Source organism: Ictalurus punctatus, chromosome 5, assembly GCF_001660625.3.
Source record: "Ictalurus punctatus breed USDA103 chromosome 5, Coco_2.0, whole genome shotgun sequence".
Taxonomy (NCBI): Eukaryota; Metazoa; Chordata; class Actinopteri; order Siluriformes; family Ictaluridae; genus Ictalurus; species Ictalurus punctatus.
The window spans coordinates 7,403,963-7,420,123 of record NC_030420.2 but is presented as its reverse complement, the minus strand read 5'-3'; the positions used below and the strand labels follow the sequence as shown (position 1 = coordinate 7,420,123).

The 16,161-nt window shown below is 39.5% G+C and overlaps 1 protein-coding gene across 2 annotated transcripts in view; it reads right to left on the bottom strand.

Moving 5' to 3' along the window:
* plch2a (phospholipase C, eta 2a) overlaps positions 1-16,161 on the bottom strand; it is a 139,496-nt gene that overhangs the window by 4,760 nt on the left and 118,575 nt on the right. The window contains exons 12-22 of one of the 2 annotated variants that reach the window (XM_017467117.3): positions 12,209-12,364; positions 8,790-8,888; positions 8,602-8,702; positions 7,259-7,347; positions 6,833-7,015; positions 5,289-5,396; positions 4,734-4,858; positions 4,005-4,089; positions 3,690-3,836; positions 3,521-3,600; positions 727-1,060 (exon numbers count right to left, since the gene is read on the bottom strand). In XM_017467117.3, the coding sequence (XP_017322606.1) occupies positions 727-1,060; positions 3,521-3,600; positions 3,690-3,836; positions 4,005-4,089; positions 4,734-4,858; positions 5,289-5,396; positions 6,833-7,015; positions 7,259-7,347; positions 8,602-8,702; positions 8,790-8,888; positions 12,209-12,364 (1,507 nt within the window). The remainder of the gene's footprint in view (positions 1-726; positions 1,061-3,520; positions 3,601-3,689; positions 3,837-4,004; positions 4,090-4,733; positions 4,859-5,288; positions 5,397-6,832; positions 7,016-7,258; positions 7,348-8,601; positions 8,703-8,789; positions 8,889-12,208; positions 12,365-16,161) is intronic. The other variant, XM_053680153.1, reaches the window with a different exon arrangement.

The following is a 16,161-nucleotide window of genomic DNA, read 5'->3' as shown; positions in this document are numbered from 1 at the left end:
CCATCGACTGTGGTGGAATTGTAGGAAGTAGTTCCAGACTGTCCAGACTACTGGAACTGCTCCAATTGATTTTGGAAAGACTCTTGTCACCATTCATAGGATTAAAGTCCTTACAGTTGCTGCCATAAATATTTGGTCCAAAACCCTGCCTACTCAAGCCAGTTTTGCTATCTGGTAGGGTTGGAACTGGAGCTTCAGGTGGCTGGATGTGTCTGCGGGGTATGCTGCATGAGCTTGCATTCCTGTCGAAGGCATTCCCAGTTGCAGGGTTGTATGAAAAATCCACTGTATGTATAGCTTTTGATCGTACCCTTGGCATTGGTGTAGGCTTAAAGGACTGTACTTCAGGCTCAGGTTTAGTTTGGGGTGGTTCTGGCTGCTTAGATAAAGCTAAGGCTTTGGGTCCTGGTTTTGGGGAGACCTTTTGGTTAGCTGTGGGTGAGCAAGACACTCTCTCTGGCATAGGAACTGAGCTCCCCTGCTTAAGGTTGGCCACTATTTTCCTCTCCAGGTCAGGACTCTCCTTTGTCCCAATCATGCACTTCATGCAACTGGATGTTATTCCTAACCGGCCAGAAGTGTTCACTGTGACACAGGTGAAAACACCCTGCTTCTCCAACGAATCCTGCAACTTTAGCCTGTTGGCTCTCCTTAGGGGTTCACTCATACCCATCCTATTACACAATGGTTTGGCCTTAGGCTTAGGATGGACAAACTTGACCTTACCTGTACCATCATCAGGATGGAGCTGCCCGTTGGTGCCATGCTCCCACGGTCGCGCTGATGCTGCCGTGTCCCCGTTGGGATGGGCAGCTGGGCCCTCCTCAGACTCACGTTCCGAACTGGCTCCCTCTGAGCTATAGTCTTTGGTGTCAATGGCGATCTCAGGGAAGCCACGTTTAACTTTGGGCTGGCCCTTGGTGGGCGCGCTGGCCGTGCGGCGAAGCAGGTGGGCTCCAAAAGCGGGCTTACGGCTGTGCAGCGCAGCAGCATGGCTGTCTAGAGAAGACTGCTTTGGATTTCTGTGAAACAGCCCTTTTATGCCGCTGGCTGGCCGTGCCTGCAAACAAACAATGGGAAAAAAATAGCATGAATCTCATGAAACTGAGGGGAACAACAAGTCTCGAGAAGGCTTTTTGTGAAAATTTGAAGGTCAAACTAAAGAAAAAGTAGAAAAACAAGTAGGCAGTATTTTTTTATGCAAAGCTGAAAAGTATGTGGCATCTGAAGTTATTGAAAATATCTTAAATAATCATACTATCCTATTTCCTGCTTGCATCTCAACTAACTTGATCTATTCAAGTTAAAACAAGTTAATTTTTGAACAAAGATATATACTAAAAAACAGAAAAAACAAGTTTCAGGTCAAATGCTAATGAAACATAAAATAGTTTTTTTTTTTTTTTTTTTTTTTAAAACAAGGCTTAAATATTGCTTTATACATCGTTAACAGTTTCCATCAGTCTATTAAAAGAAGCACTGTATTCATAATGCTAACAACATTAGGAACAGGTGAAAGCTAGGTTCCAGTTAGCATCATCTCTTGTTTTCCTCTTTCACTTATCCATCCTTTTTAGTTTTGAATTGTTCCTTTAGTTTGTTTTGTTTTGTTTTGTTTCACTTTTGGACTGACGGTGACAGGAGTTAGCACAGACACAAAACAATAAGACAAATGTAAATGACCTGTTAAAATGTTGAGCACATTACATTGAGCTAAGTTTACACACAGTCCTGTTATGTGACATACATTCAACTGAGTGCGAACACAGGACTAGCTCTAGTGTAATGGAGATGCAAGATTAGGGTGGATATGTAATGAGGAGATTTGTTTACAAATGACACTGGGCTTTGAGTTCCACTTAGCAGCAAAAAAGTGATTTATTTAGCCTTTTTAACCTTTTAATCGCTGCATAACAGCGCAGTACATTCCCTGGGCTGTACATTCTGCAAAGCTATAAAAACCCAGTGTCATTTCATGAATATGTCAAAGTAGATCCACACAAAATGTGCTCAATATGTCATGCATCTTATCCGCAAATGCTACTTAAATACACAACAATGAATACAAATGGAAAAGAAAGACAATTAAGTTATTCTCTTTGTATTGTATTACGACAGTTTCAACGGTAAGTTTAACAAAGACGGGACTGAAAGACTAAAGGTATTAAAACTGAGTTGCGCTAATTTGCACAAGAAAACCTAACTATGAATTACTTGAGTAACTATCATCAACAATAATACACACTATCGATAACCCAATTCTCATCTGGTAAAACAGATTATCATAAAGAGTACCTGGCAACCTCCGGCTCTTCATTGTCACAACAAAACAACAAACTGGGAGTGAATAAGCATGGTCCAATGTCCTTTCTAAGATTACAGCTATATGGGGGACAATGTGGCCATACCCTTTAGCTCTGTCAGATGAAATTCCTAGATAATGCTTACAGGGCATTCGAGAGCTTATTGCAGCTTGAGAATTTCCTGAGTTAAGTGAAATAAGAGGAGACATTGTCGCCCCAGGAATGCAGTGCTTGATGCAACGCCCCCCCCGACGTGCCTGCAGCAGTGGATGGTGACATTGGATCTGCTTAGGGGTCGAATGAGAATGCTGGCGAGGTAAAGGCAGTCACAATTATGTCACAACTCATTTTTTTTTTCATGAGTTGGCAAGGCTGAATGCTAGCACAGACTCGGTCGCTCGCTCGAGAGGGGGGAGGTGGGGCAGGGGGAGGGGTCATGTGGCACATGCAAGGTGCTGATTGCGTCTCACTACACCTGAAAGTTTGAGTGACAGCATCATGGCTCCTAACAATTTCCTGCCTCTAAAGACAGCTTTTGGACTAAGGTGGTTGCACTGAAAGCACAAAGAGAGAGAAAGAGAGCGAGAGAGAGAGAGAAAGTGAAAGAGAGAAAGAAAGAGGAGTCAGACAGAGAAGGACAAAGAAAGAGAACAGGAGGAAAATACCATAAAAAGATAGAAAGATAGGGAGAGAGAGAACTATATAAAGACAAACATCTGTATTTCTGAGAAAAATTGAGACAATTTATGAAAGATGGCACAAGATAATTAACAGCCTCAATGGACAAGTGTTCTAACCTAATATTAAATAATACTACATTTATAAAGTGTTATTTACAATGTTACAATGTTGAATGATGCATTACTTTTTCAACCAAAAAAAGTTTCTTTTGCTCTGTACCTGTGTCTGTATTTTCTAACAGTTATTAGGTTCAAATATTTCCAATTAAAATGTATGCAGAAAGTATTTTGTAAAAAAACAAACAAAAAAAAGTTTACAGCACTAATAAAGACGTTCTTTTTTTTCAACATAGAGTAAACTTTATTACTGTCTGATAATACACTTGTAATAGAATATCCCATGCATTACAACACAAATGCAATCTGAGCGCAGGAAATAAGAAAAAAGGCAATAGTCATGACAAAGGTTAGTGTACAAGCCTCTCTCACAAGTCGACCTACAACCACAAGTCCCTGCACTTCCCTCTAAGTACCTACCTTACCAGTGATGTCATTCACAGCCACATGAATAAAAATGGACGCCTCCTCCATCCCTTCTAAATAAACATGGCGATAACCTGCATAACAAAATCAACACATTACATTCTGACCGGAATCAACTATACCAGATCAGATACTTATCAAACATAACAATCAGTGAAGATACCTGGCATCATGCTATTAAAGGCGATGGTCCTCTGGCCAATGAAGTCCTGGCCAATGGGATCATGATCCCAAACCAGGAAGCGCACCAGTGCGATTTCTGGCATGTGCACAGTGAAAACCAGGGTCTCCTCCCACATGGGGTTGAACCCTGAAAATAAGAGAAAGAAGACAGCGCTTATGGATACTTCGGTATTTCTGCATTTGGTATTTCTGCAATGAATTTATATTTTACATTTGAACCCACAAGTAAATTCAAAGCATTAACCATGAAACCCCTAATAAAAACCAATGAGCTGATTATAATGCTGTGGCTTACCGTTGTCATCCACTACTCTGGTTTGCTCCTTACAGCAATCGATTGGCAAGCCAATGACCTCCACTTCCACAAAAGGGTCAATGATCTGAAAAACCACAAGAGAGACATTTTACATCCAATAACTTTTGCAAAGGCAACAGAAGATTTGCAGAGATTCAAGCACGCAATTATAATCATTAAAAAATGAAATATAGTGACTTTCAAAAACAAAATGTATTACAAAAGTTCATAACTATAAAGTTAAAAAAGAATAATTACAAAGTAGAGAATTTTTTTTTAAAAAAAAGTATAGAATGGTAAAAAACAATCCTTCCAGGAGTTTGCAATTTAACGCAAAATCAAGGAAACTCCGCAATATTTTGCACGCGCTTGAAATTGCTCAAAATGACCGCAGACTTTCTGCAGATTTTGGCCAAGACACATCATGTGATGTCATCATAATGCACAACCATTAGTCCTCTTTGATTCACATGAATAAAGCTAAAAGGTCTCATTGACCAACAAACATTACCGTAAAAGACACTACAGCTTTGCCAAGTCATGTAGTTTTATGCAAAAAAGCACAAAATTCTTTGCATAACAATTGCATCACAAATTCAGGAGAGAAAAAAAAGCCACAGCAAAATCAAGCATTTTTGGCCACAACAATCGAATTCCTGTATGGACTGTAAAAAGAAGGCATGGACAAGAAGTGGAGATGATTTTTGATGATTTTTGATAAGTCTTCACCTCGCCTCGGTCTCCCAGCATGGAGTCTTTGGGTTTGGGCAGCTGCTGGCCGCTAATAATCTTCACCACCAGCTGTTTTCTCATCTGTCCTGGCAATGGGTCCTCCAATATTGGATTAAAAGAACCTGCCAATTAAAAAAGATTCTTGAGGAAAAAATGTACGGTTACATAAGAGAACATAAGGCAGCGTCTTTATAAAGTGCCTAAGTTCTTCTTTACTTTTCCTTGAAATTATCACTTTTTTTTTTTAGGCCAACACAGATGGCAGTGGGGTACAAGTTTTATTTCACAACGTTAATATCTAGAAATATTCTGAGCAATGTTCCATGCATGGGAAATATTCCATTCGTGTGTACTTTTCACACGACTGTATAAATACGTTCACGCCATACTATATACCACATGACCAATATTTTCTGCAATATGATTCTCTATTTGAAAAGATACATTTAATACAGAAAACCAGCCCTCAAGAGTAGCCTTCCACTGTGAGCCGGGCTTGATGCTGATGGTATATGACAAAATTTACCCATAACGCCCCTGGGCAAAGCTCACCTTCACACATGCACTCGGGTTTGAGAACGTAGCCACAGTTGCCATTGCTGAAGAACTTGGCCCTGTTTAACTGAAGGACTCGACCCTCGGACTGGTAGTTCAGTGCCACTAAACACACACACACACACACACACACACACACACACACACACACACACACACACACACACACATAAATGAAAGGCAATAGTAATAATGCCATGTACTTTATATGATAATATTTTATTGTTTGAGTTAGGATTCTTCTTATCTTATTATCTGCTGAACAAATGGTGAGTTGTTGAATATACAGTCAGGTTCATAATATTTGGACATTGTTAGTTATTGTTATTTTAGCGGTCTACCACAGTGCATAGGAATTGAAATTAGATCATGAAAATAATCTCAAAATGCAGTAATTTTTAATACTTGGTTGCAAATCTGAAATCTGGAACCCACAGACATCACCAGACACTGGCTTTCTACCCTGGTAATCCTCTGCCAGACCTTTACTGCAGCTGTCTTCAGTTCCTACTTGTTCTTTTTTCTTTTTTGCCTTCAGCATGTGAAATGCGTGCTCAATTGGATTCAGGTCTCATCTCATCTGTGCTGTAATTCCTACACTGGCCAACTATAACGATGTATTATTGCTGCTGATGTAGATACAGACAGCTGATATAGAGATAGCAAATCTCTTGACTGCATCTAAACTATATTAGCACTTAAGATGAGTGGAAATGACTGTAGGCTGCTTGAGGACATCATATACAGTAGCATGGAGTTTCGTTTTGGAGATAACTAGGGGGGCTCAGCACCCTGAGACATGGTAATTGGAACACTGCTCGGAGGTATACGGTTATATGAGCTGATGGGAAATTACTCTAGAGAATGATTAGCCGAGGTACAGGGAGTGATTCAGTGATTGTACGGTTTTCACTTGTGTATGTGATCAGATTACCTAACATTTGAATTTTTGAACCTCTTACAAATGAAAGCATCTTTTGAAACTTTTGCTTAAAAGTCTTTCGTGCACGTTCTGTCAGTGCTATTCTTTTTAAAAAGCTTATTTATGTACAGCATTTCATCCGCTTATGTTAGTTACATATATTGCTACCCAGCTGACATAAAAAGGTCCCAGCATGTCCCCTAAATGGCCTTTATACGAACGTCCCCCGAACGTCCACGTGTAGGGTCCCCTTGACGTCCTACGGATGTTGAAGAGGACGTTCACAGGACGTCCAGCGGCCATTCAGGAAGCTTAGGGGACTTTCACCGAAATGAACACATTCAGTAATGTTATGCTTTACGTTAGGACTCTGACGTCCTCGGAAAGTCAGCCAGCGAACGTTATAAACCGGACCAAATGCGGACCTAAGTGGACATTCGCAACGTCCGGGGGACGTCTGCTGGGAAAGTACTTTAAGGTACATTTTTCGATGTATGAATGTTGCTGTATGAATAAAGGTACTTTTATTTTCATCCATTAGTTTACAACAGTCATCTTTCGTTTTCTTCTCGCCTAGACTTCATTCAACCCTTAGCTTTGACCCTGGTCTATTGCATACCCAGGTGGCATCCAGTGTTCCAGAAAGGCTGTGGGTTGAAGTTGCTCGAGTCCACACGGTAGGACGAGGGATAAATTCGTGACAGTTGCCGCTGGTTAAAGCGCACAAACTGGGCTGGCTTCTGCTGTATCACCTGGTGAGCTTTCGTCTCGCTTAGGGATGATACCAGCCAGCTGCTGCTTCCTGACACCACAACATGACAAAGTCTCAGTGCATTTTGCATTAACCAAGTAAATGCATTAACAACAACAACAACAACACCTAAAAACATAAAACAAGAGCATGTGTGTCATTCAGATGTATGTGTACATATATTCGAATGTCGAATATGATCTATGCCATTTCAAAACATTTTTAAAAAATAGAATAAGTCACCACTACTAAAGGACCACTTGTAAAAGTGTGACATGTTCCTGCCGTGTGTACCTTGTGTCTCAAGATCCTGCATGGCCACAGACTTTGTGTATTTCACCAAATCAGACAAAGCCCTGGACAACTTCATCGTTTTCTTCCTTCTAAGGAAAAGAAATCGCAGTAAAAAATGTATGGACTGTTAGAACATACACACACACACACACACACACACACACACACACACACACACACACAGTTGTGTACAATCCCTGGCAAAAATGATGGAATCACCACACTTAGAGGCTGCTCACCCAGATGTTTTACTTTGTAGCAAATAAACAAATCACAGATATGACACAAAACAATTTTAGTTTAATTTGTCTTTGTGAAACATTCCTCAAACAAGTTCAATAAAATTTTTAATTAAAGGCATATTTTAATTTAGATCAAGAAGAGGAAAAAATTATGGAATCACTCAATGTTGAGGAAAAATTATGGAATCATCATCATCATCATCAACAACAACAACAAATCACAATGAGTACTTTATTGCTCCTCCTCTGGATTTTATGCCAGCCTGAATTCTTCAAGGCGTGGACTTCACTAATGAAAAACAATATTCTCCATCAAGCTGGTTCCAACTTTCTCGGTTGACAGATCAGCTTTGCAGGAAGGAGCCTGGTCATGGACCAATTTTTTAAATTTCCAGCATAAATTTAAATCGGATTGAGATCCGGATTGTTTGCTGGCGAGGTCATTGACCTTTCCTGAAGGAAAGCTTTAACGCTCTTTGCTCTGTGGCGAGATGCATTATCATCCCATCACCAAACCTATTTCTATCGACGGAATGAGAAAATTGTCCAAGATTTTAGTATACACCTGTGTATACTCGTAGGTCTCCCCTGGTCCTTTACCTGACATGCAACCCCATATCATAAACGAGTGAGGAAATTTGATTATTTTCTACAGGCAGTCGTCTTTATATGTTTTAGTAGAACGGCACCAGACAAAAGTTGCAGCATCATCTCCTTGGCCAATGCGGATTCATAATTCATCACTGAATATCACTTTCCTCCAATCATCTACACTCCCATGATTGCTTCACTTTAGCTCACTGTAACCTTGTTTTCTTCTGTTTAGGAGTTAGGGCTGGTTTTCGTTTGGTTTTCAACCAACATCTTTTGCCACACTCCGTGTTGGATTTCCTTCTTGAAGGAGTTTTATAATCCTTACCATTGTTTCAATTGACATCTTTCTTGTTGGGGCCATGTTTCGTGTTTGTTTTGTGTCATATCTGTGATTTGTTTATTTGCTACAAAGTAAAAAAAAAAAGTCAGGTGAACATCCTTTAAGTGTGGTTATTCCATAATTTTTTTGCCAGGGGTTGTACACGCTGCAAAGGATTTGCGTTCTACCTGCTGTGATGTATTGGGACTTTCGATGCACTGCTGGAGCTCTCCTGGTCTGTGTCTGTGTCCTCAAAACTGGATGTCTTCTTGACTTTGCTTGTTTTCTTCTACAACACAGTGAATGAACCACTAAATACTTTTGATCAGCACGGTGGACAATGTGAAAAACTGTGTGTTTGTGTATCTAAACTGACTTTACGTCTGGAGAAGCTGCCCATGAAAGACCTGGCCAGACGTTTATTGGTGCTGGGGCTGGACTCATCTCCTGTGTCAGTCGTCTCATCTCCCTTCCCCTGGAAACAAGATGTTCAAACATTGTCATTCTAGCAACATATATAAAACCCCAATTCCAAAAAAGTTGGGACTTATACTTACTTTTCCAGCCTTTTGTTACACCCGTCCCAACTTTTTTGAGACGTGTTGCGGCCATCAAACTCATAATGACCTTATTTTTTTCCTTCAAATGGTACATTACCTCAGTTTAAACATCTGATATGGTTTCTGTGTTCTATTTTGAATAACATATGGGTTTATCAGATTTGCAAATCATTGCGTTCTGTTTTTATTTACATTCCACGCATCGTCCCAACTTTTTTGGAATTGGGGTTGTGAAATAAACCATCACTTCAGTATTATGTAAATGAAAGAAAGCGTATTATCTCTTACGACGTAAAGAAAATAACTCACCACCTCAGTATTATGTAAATAAAGTGCATTCTCTCTTTAAGACATAATGTACATATGTAAAATAAACCATCACCTCAGCGTTATGTAAATAAAATAAAATGTATTATCTCTTATAAGTATTATGTAAATAAATTACAGCGTTTTACCACTTTATGACAAATATAAAATATATAATTAGCTAAATATTATGTAAATAAATTACATTGTGTTATCTCTTTATAACATATATAAAATAAATAATTCGCTGTTTTATGTCAATAAAATAGATTGTGTTCATCATTTGTAATCACATTTCTACAGGCAAGAATAAAAAAGCCATTTTTGCTGCTGAGGTTTAGTAGAGAAATGTTTAACTGGTAGACATTTAACATAGAGATGTTTTTTTTTTTCCTGATAAAACATGATTAGATAGATTCATCTGGAAGTTAAGTAGAGAAAATGGAAGTGCAAGCATGAAGTTTTTAGGGCACACTATATCTATCATACAAAAAGTCCCAAGAAGAAAAGCTTCAAAGAAGAGAATCTTGGGATTATGTTTTGAGAATCTTGTGCTAAACCCTTCAGCCTCAAGGTGGCAGAAGCGGTCTGCAATCTCGAGATTTAAACTACCACTGTGCTGGTAAAACTGCTGTCAGCGGAGGTCAGACACTCTGCTGTAATAGTGGATGACAATCCAAATAAGGCTGACTCATTAGTCTGAAGGATGGGAAGTCGTGTGGTAAACCACACACCATCACTCATAGTTAGTGAACACACACAATCAGACTGATTAGAGAATTCATTAAGTGGTTGATTACTAAAGTTTGACGTTAAGAAGTCGAGAAGTAGTAGACAAAAGAGAGAGAGAGAGACATAACCGAGAGCTTAAACCAGAGGCCCAGAAAAGACAGACTACAGCTAAAGAGGAGAATGTGTTCAATAAATCAGCATGCTCAAGCGCTCTGCTGACTCCTGAAAATGACTTTCATTTAATTTGCCGCTGCAGGTGTGTCTTATTATACAGAATGAGGACCAGAAATCCAGTTGTGGGGCACAAACGTTGCAAGAACCCCCAAAATGTACGAGTGTTTCCATCAAAGAATCTGGGAATAGTTTTACTACTTGGTCCATACTTTTAGGTAACGCTTTAGTGCCTGCTCCAGATTTGGTACTCTACTGTGAACCAGGAACCACTGCAGTGTATCTGTTAAGTGGCATGTCTTTTACATGAAAAATCTGTGCAGCATGTCATGTGCAGCTGGTTTAAACAGACACATTAATGTTAACTTCAACTGCCCAGTTTTGCTGAATCCATGCCCACTATAGCCTCCGATTCATGTTCTTGGCTGACAGGACTCATAGCCCATCCTCCTCAAGGTCTGATATGATGTGTGACCTGAGATGCTTCTGAGATCCTGGGATTCTGTGTACACGCTAGAGCAGGGGCGGCTGTGGCTCAGGTGGTAGAGCATGTTGTCCACTAATCACAGGGTTGGCGCTTCGATACCCGGCCCACATGCCTCCACGTGCGCCGTGCATGGTGTCTGAATGAGAAACAGTGTAAAGCACTTTATGAAGCCGCAAAGGTTAAAAGGCGCTATATAAGTGCAGACCATTTACATCCATCCATCCATCCATCTTCTATACCGCTTATCCTTCCTTCAGGGTCACGGGGAAACCTGGAGCCTATCGCAGGGAGCATGGGGCACAAGGCGGGGTACACCCTGGACAGGTGCCAATCCTTCGCAGGGCACAAACACATACACATTCACACACCCATTCATACACTACGGACACTCTGGACACGCCAATCAGCCTACCATACATGTCTTTGGACTGGGGGAGGAAACCAGAGTACCCTGAGGAAACCCCCGCAGCACAGGGAGAACATGCAAACTCCGCACACACAGGGCCACGGCGGGAATCGAACCCGCCTCATTTACATACATTTCAAATTAATTTTCTTCTTTAGAATCTGTTTTGACATAACCACAAGGCAGTTGTGGCTCAGTGGTTAAAGCTTTGTGGCACTGACTGAAATCCCAGTACTGCCACAACTACTGTGTCTTTGAAGAACGCTCTTAACCCTCTGCTTCTCAATTGTAAGCAGCTTTGAATAAATGTCAAATAAATCAAATGTAAATTGAACAGTCGTTTGCATGAATATTGGCTAATGATGCATTGTGCTGTGAATAACGGAGCATGTGAGTGGAAGGTTGTTGCCCCTGCTAATAAAACAAGATCACTGTGGTTTAGGTGCTTCGCGTGCGCCTTTTAATAATATATTCTAAATATGTTATTCTATTTATGTATTTCAATTGAATGTGTTACTGAATATAGTTGGAGCAGCGTATTCGATGTTCACCAGTATATACCATTTCAAAGTATTTCTGACACTTTGTATGACTTCTTTTATTTTATACGACTCCTGGTTTCTGCAGTGGAGAGGAAATGCAAGCCAGGAATTTATCCCGGAGAGGTGTAGTTTTCGTTCAGGATAGCTCCAGATCTCTTTAGTTGCTCTTTAGACACTTTGTTACTGTATCACCCAGTCATACTGAACTGATACGCTAAATCCTTTTGATAAATACCTCTGCATTTTAACATCATGGAAACTGAATGCAGAGCAATCTGTGTGATCTGCTGGTGAATTTTGGATTGTTAGTCCCTCTACAACATGCTTGGGCTAATGCAGTAATTATCTGCTCTGGCAGAGGAAAGCGGCTACTGATCTGCTGGAGAGGGGCCAAAACATATTGGCTCGGGGTGGGTAAATTCCCATGGGAGAAAACAAAGGACTCATTCCTTGTTCTAGCATGAATGCTATTTTCTGTAATCTCCCGTTCAGCAGGATGTGGCTTTTTTTTTTTTTTTACGGCAGCATGGAGCTTTATAGGTTCTCAATGAATAATGGAAGCACAAACACCCGAAGCCTTAACTCCCTGACCTTCGTGGCTGTCTTTTCATCCCGCGTTGCTGAGGGAGGCAGCGCTGCTATCGTGAAGCTGTCTGGGTCCTCGCGGTCACGGATCTTCGACTCCTTCATCAGGCTGTCCAACTTTTTCTTTGCAACATTCTCCACCTGCTTTCTATTCATAGAAGTCTAGATCATAAACACAGAGGAGAGCGAAATGCCAGATTATCAACAAAAAAAGGGAAAAGAAATGCACACTACAATCAGAATTGCAGCACTGAAATTACACGTTCACACTCTGTCTGCGCTGAGAACTGGCGTTTTTTGGGTTTTTTTTTGTTTGATAACCACATACAGATTCATGTAGAATTATTAGCACCCTTCATAGAAATAAGCAAAGATGGTTGTATAAAATAAGCACAAAATATTTCAGCCTTTCAGCTCAAACACAAGGAAGAATTATTTACTTTTGTTCGATAAAAATATCCCTCATTATCAACAATATTTTCTTTCAAAAATGTGCCAAAATTATTGACACCCCTAATGGGCATTTTTGAATAACTTAAATTATTTTGCTCTTAGTATCCAGGAACTCTGTTGTTGTCATAACCATGTCCTGATTCCCTGTGTCATGTCACTGCCGGAATCAGCCAGACACTTCACCCCTGCATCCCAACTGGCACTCTATCCATACTAAATAGTATCCGAGATGAGAATGAGTGTGTCCCAAATCATAGTAGGTTGAAATGAGTATCCCAAAGGTACCCGAATAGTCTACTATTTCTGGCACATTTCCGAAGTGGGATCCGTGGACACTTTTCAGGTCCTTGTGTGAAGGAGGCGGAGTTTTGTGACGGTTTGCTTCACCGAATTCAAAGGCACATTTTAACCAGGTGTAAATGAAATGTGGAAAAATAAATCAAGGGAAAGGTCAATTAAATTATATAGTATTCATTATATAAGCAATAATGAATGAACAAAAGCTGAAATGCAACGAGGACATTGTCTATGGTGACAGTGTTCTCTTCCAGGCAACTACGTTCTCCTCCGTTACATGATGTGTTCGTGTGTCCCAGTACTCACATACTCTTTTAATACACTCTCAAAAGTATGTACTTTCTCTTCACAAAAAGAGTGCATACTTTTAGTACATACTGTAGTATAATGTATTCCAACTGGGATGCAGGGCATTTCTCAGAACATGTCACAGCCTACAAATATGGACACCATGGACTACAATCCCCAGTACAACAATCCACCATCATGTTCACAGTCACCAAAGTTCTAATCACATACACCTGATCCCAATCACACACAGACACACCCTATAAATATGGACTCTCCTGGGGAACTCTTTCTGAAGTAATGCTGAAGCTTTGCTGGTTGTGTTGAGACATTCTGGTTTTTGGATTTTTTAAAATTGCCCTCATAGTATTGTTTGCTGATCGCCTGACTTTTTGCTTGTCTCTGTTTATCGTTTTTGCTTCATGTTTTGGATCTTTCAATAAAAACGCTAAACTCCATTCGCATCTGTCTATGACTCCATCGCATTGCACCCTGAGGTATAAATATGAGGTTGCACACATGTAAAGTCCCTTTGACAGCCATTACCATGGGAGAAACCAAAGAACTTTCAACACAAAATAGACAGGTGGTTGTTGATCTGCAAAAATCGGGTAATGGATATAAAAACACAAATACAAAAATACATCCATTAAAGAGTTAAAAAGATCATTAAGCACAATAACAGCCATGATAAAATAAAATCACGTGAAAAAGTTGGAACGTTTGCCAGGATTTGGACCCTTGAGCACACTGACCCAACTACACCATGAGGAGGTGGTGAAGGAGGGACAAAAAGCGTCCAACTATCACATTTTAGTATTTTAGTAGATTCTTACCAATGTCAACTTTCAAAATCAGCGACTGTTTGGAGGTGCTGCAAGAAAGAAGCCTTTTCTGGGCGTCTCACTAAATGTAGCGCCTGAACATCATCAATTGTTATTAAAACTACATTTGGTTTTATGTGCTGTAGTCGATGAGATCAAAGGCAAACGTTTTAGTCATGCACACAATGACTATGTTTGATGAAAATTTTTTTGGACAATTTTTGGACAATTGTGAGCATGTTACAGGTGATTTATGAAGAATAATTGCATTAAGGAAACAATATAATGAAGTTTTTGTGTGCATTAATTGTTCTCTAAAACCATGGCTAGTTTGTATCTCGAAGAGACTCCAGGAAGTGTAACCCTGAACTTGAAATTCAACTGCAGTGTAACACTGATTAAAGTGCAGATAGAGTGAGCATTATGTTAACATGGTATACATAAAGTAACCTTTTTAAAAACTCTCTGTTCCCATCAAATGTGCAGACATGTAAATGTACGCACTCTGGGTGTATTCATTTCTGCACACAATCACTATTCCCAGGTTTAGTAAATCACATGGTGGATGCAAAGTGAATTTGTTTGCATAAGCACTACCCTGTATTTTGCACCTTTAGGTAGAAATTACTGTATATATATGCATTAAGCTTAGATGTGCTATTTTCCTCATGTGAAAGATGCAGTGCTCTGTAGAGCCTGTTAGTAAATCAGCTTGCATGTTTGTCTTGTGCCTATCAATTGAATTTCCAAGTCTATGCAGTTCTCTTGTTTACTCCCTCTGTCAAAAAACATGCAGGAAGGTGGATTGGATACACTAAATTGCCTGTAAGTGTGAAGGAGTGTGTGAATATGTCTGTGCTTGGTGAACTGCAATGATTTCCCACATCGTGCCCAATGTTCCTGGGAGAGACTCTGGATTCACGGCGAAAATGACCAAAAGCAGTTACTGATGATTGTGCAATATTTGTTTTCTGATCGGCTTGTACAGTAGACAGAACACTGGTCCACTAACTGAATAGACCTGGCATACTCAATATTATTTGAATATGACTTGTATCCAGAGGAGATCCGATCTGGCAGAGGATTAATTATTTCCTTGACAACTTGACAGAGAATTTATGTATGAATGAATATGAGAATCTCATCTGAGCTGCTCTCCAAGCTGGCTGATTTACAGCTGAATCGGCCTCAATGGCAGACTCGGCTCAACAAGAATGCTTTATCACTGCACACATACAACCATGTACAGCAATCTCTGTCTGTTCAGCTCAGGTGCCATAATGTAGTCTGTCATATCAGAATATTATTAGTATTATTATGATGATATCTATCTGTCTAAGGTTTGTCATGACAAACGTTACCTATCTAGTTGTAGAATGGGTCAGGTGCCATGATGAAATCTGTCATATCAGAATACTATTAGTATTATCATAATAAATATCTATCTATCTCTCTCTCTCTCTATCTATAGTTTGTCATGACAAACCTTACCCATCTAGTCGTACAATGGGCCAGGTGCCATGATGAAATCTGTCATATCAGAATATTATTAGTATAATAATAATATCTATCTATCTATCTATTTATCTATCTGTCTGTCTATCTATCTATCTATCTATCTATCTATCTATCTAAAGTTTGTCATGACAAACCTTACCTATCTAGTTGTAGAATGGGTCAGGTGCCATGATGAAATCTGTCATATCAGAATATTATTAGTATAATAATAATAATAATAATAATAATAATAATAATAATAATAATAATAATAATATCTATCTATCTAAAGTTTGTCATGACAGAATGCTATAAACGGTATACAGGTGCATCTAAAAATCTTTTAGAATATTGTGGAAAAGTTCATTTCCCCACCCTAATTTAATTAAAAAAGTGGAACTTTCATATATTGTAGATTCGTTACACATAAAGTGAAATATTTTATTTGTTTTAATCTTGATGATTACGGCTTACAGCTCATGGAAATCAAAAATCCAGTATCTCAAAATATTGAAGCGCTAGTATACCAGAGGCTTTATTCTGTACCTGCTGAAGTTTAATTAAATCCTTTTTTTTTTGCAGCATTACCACAAATTATGT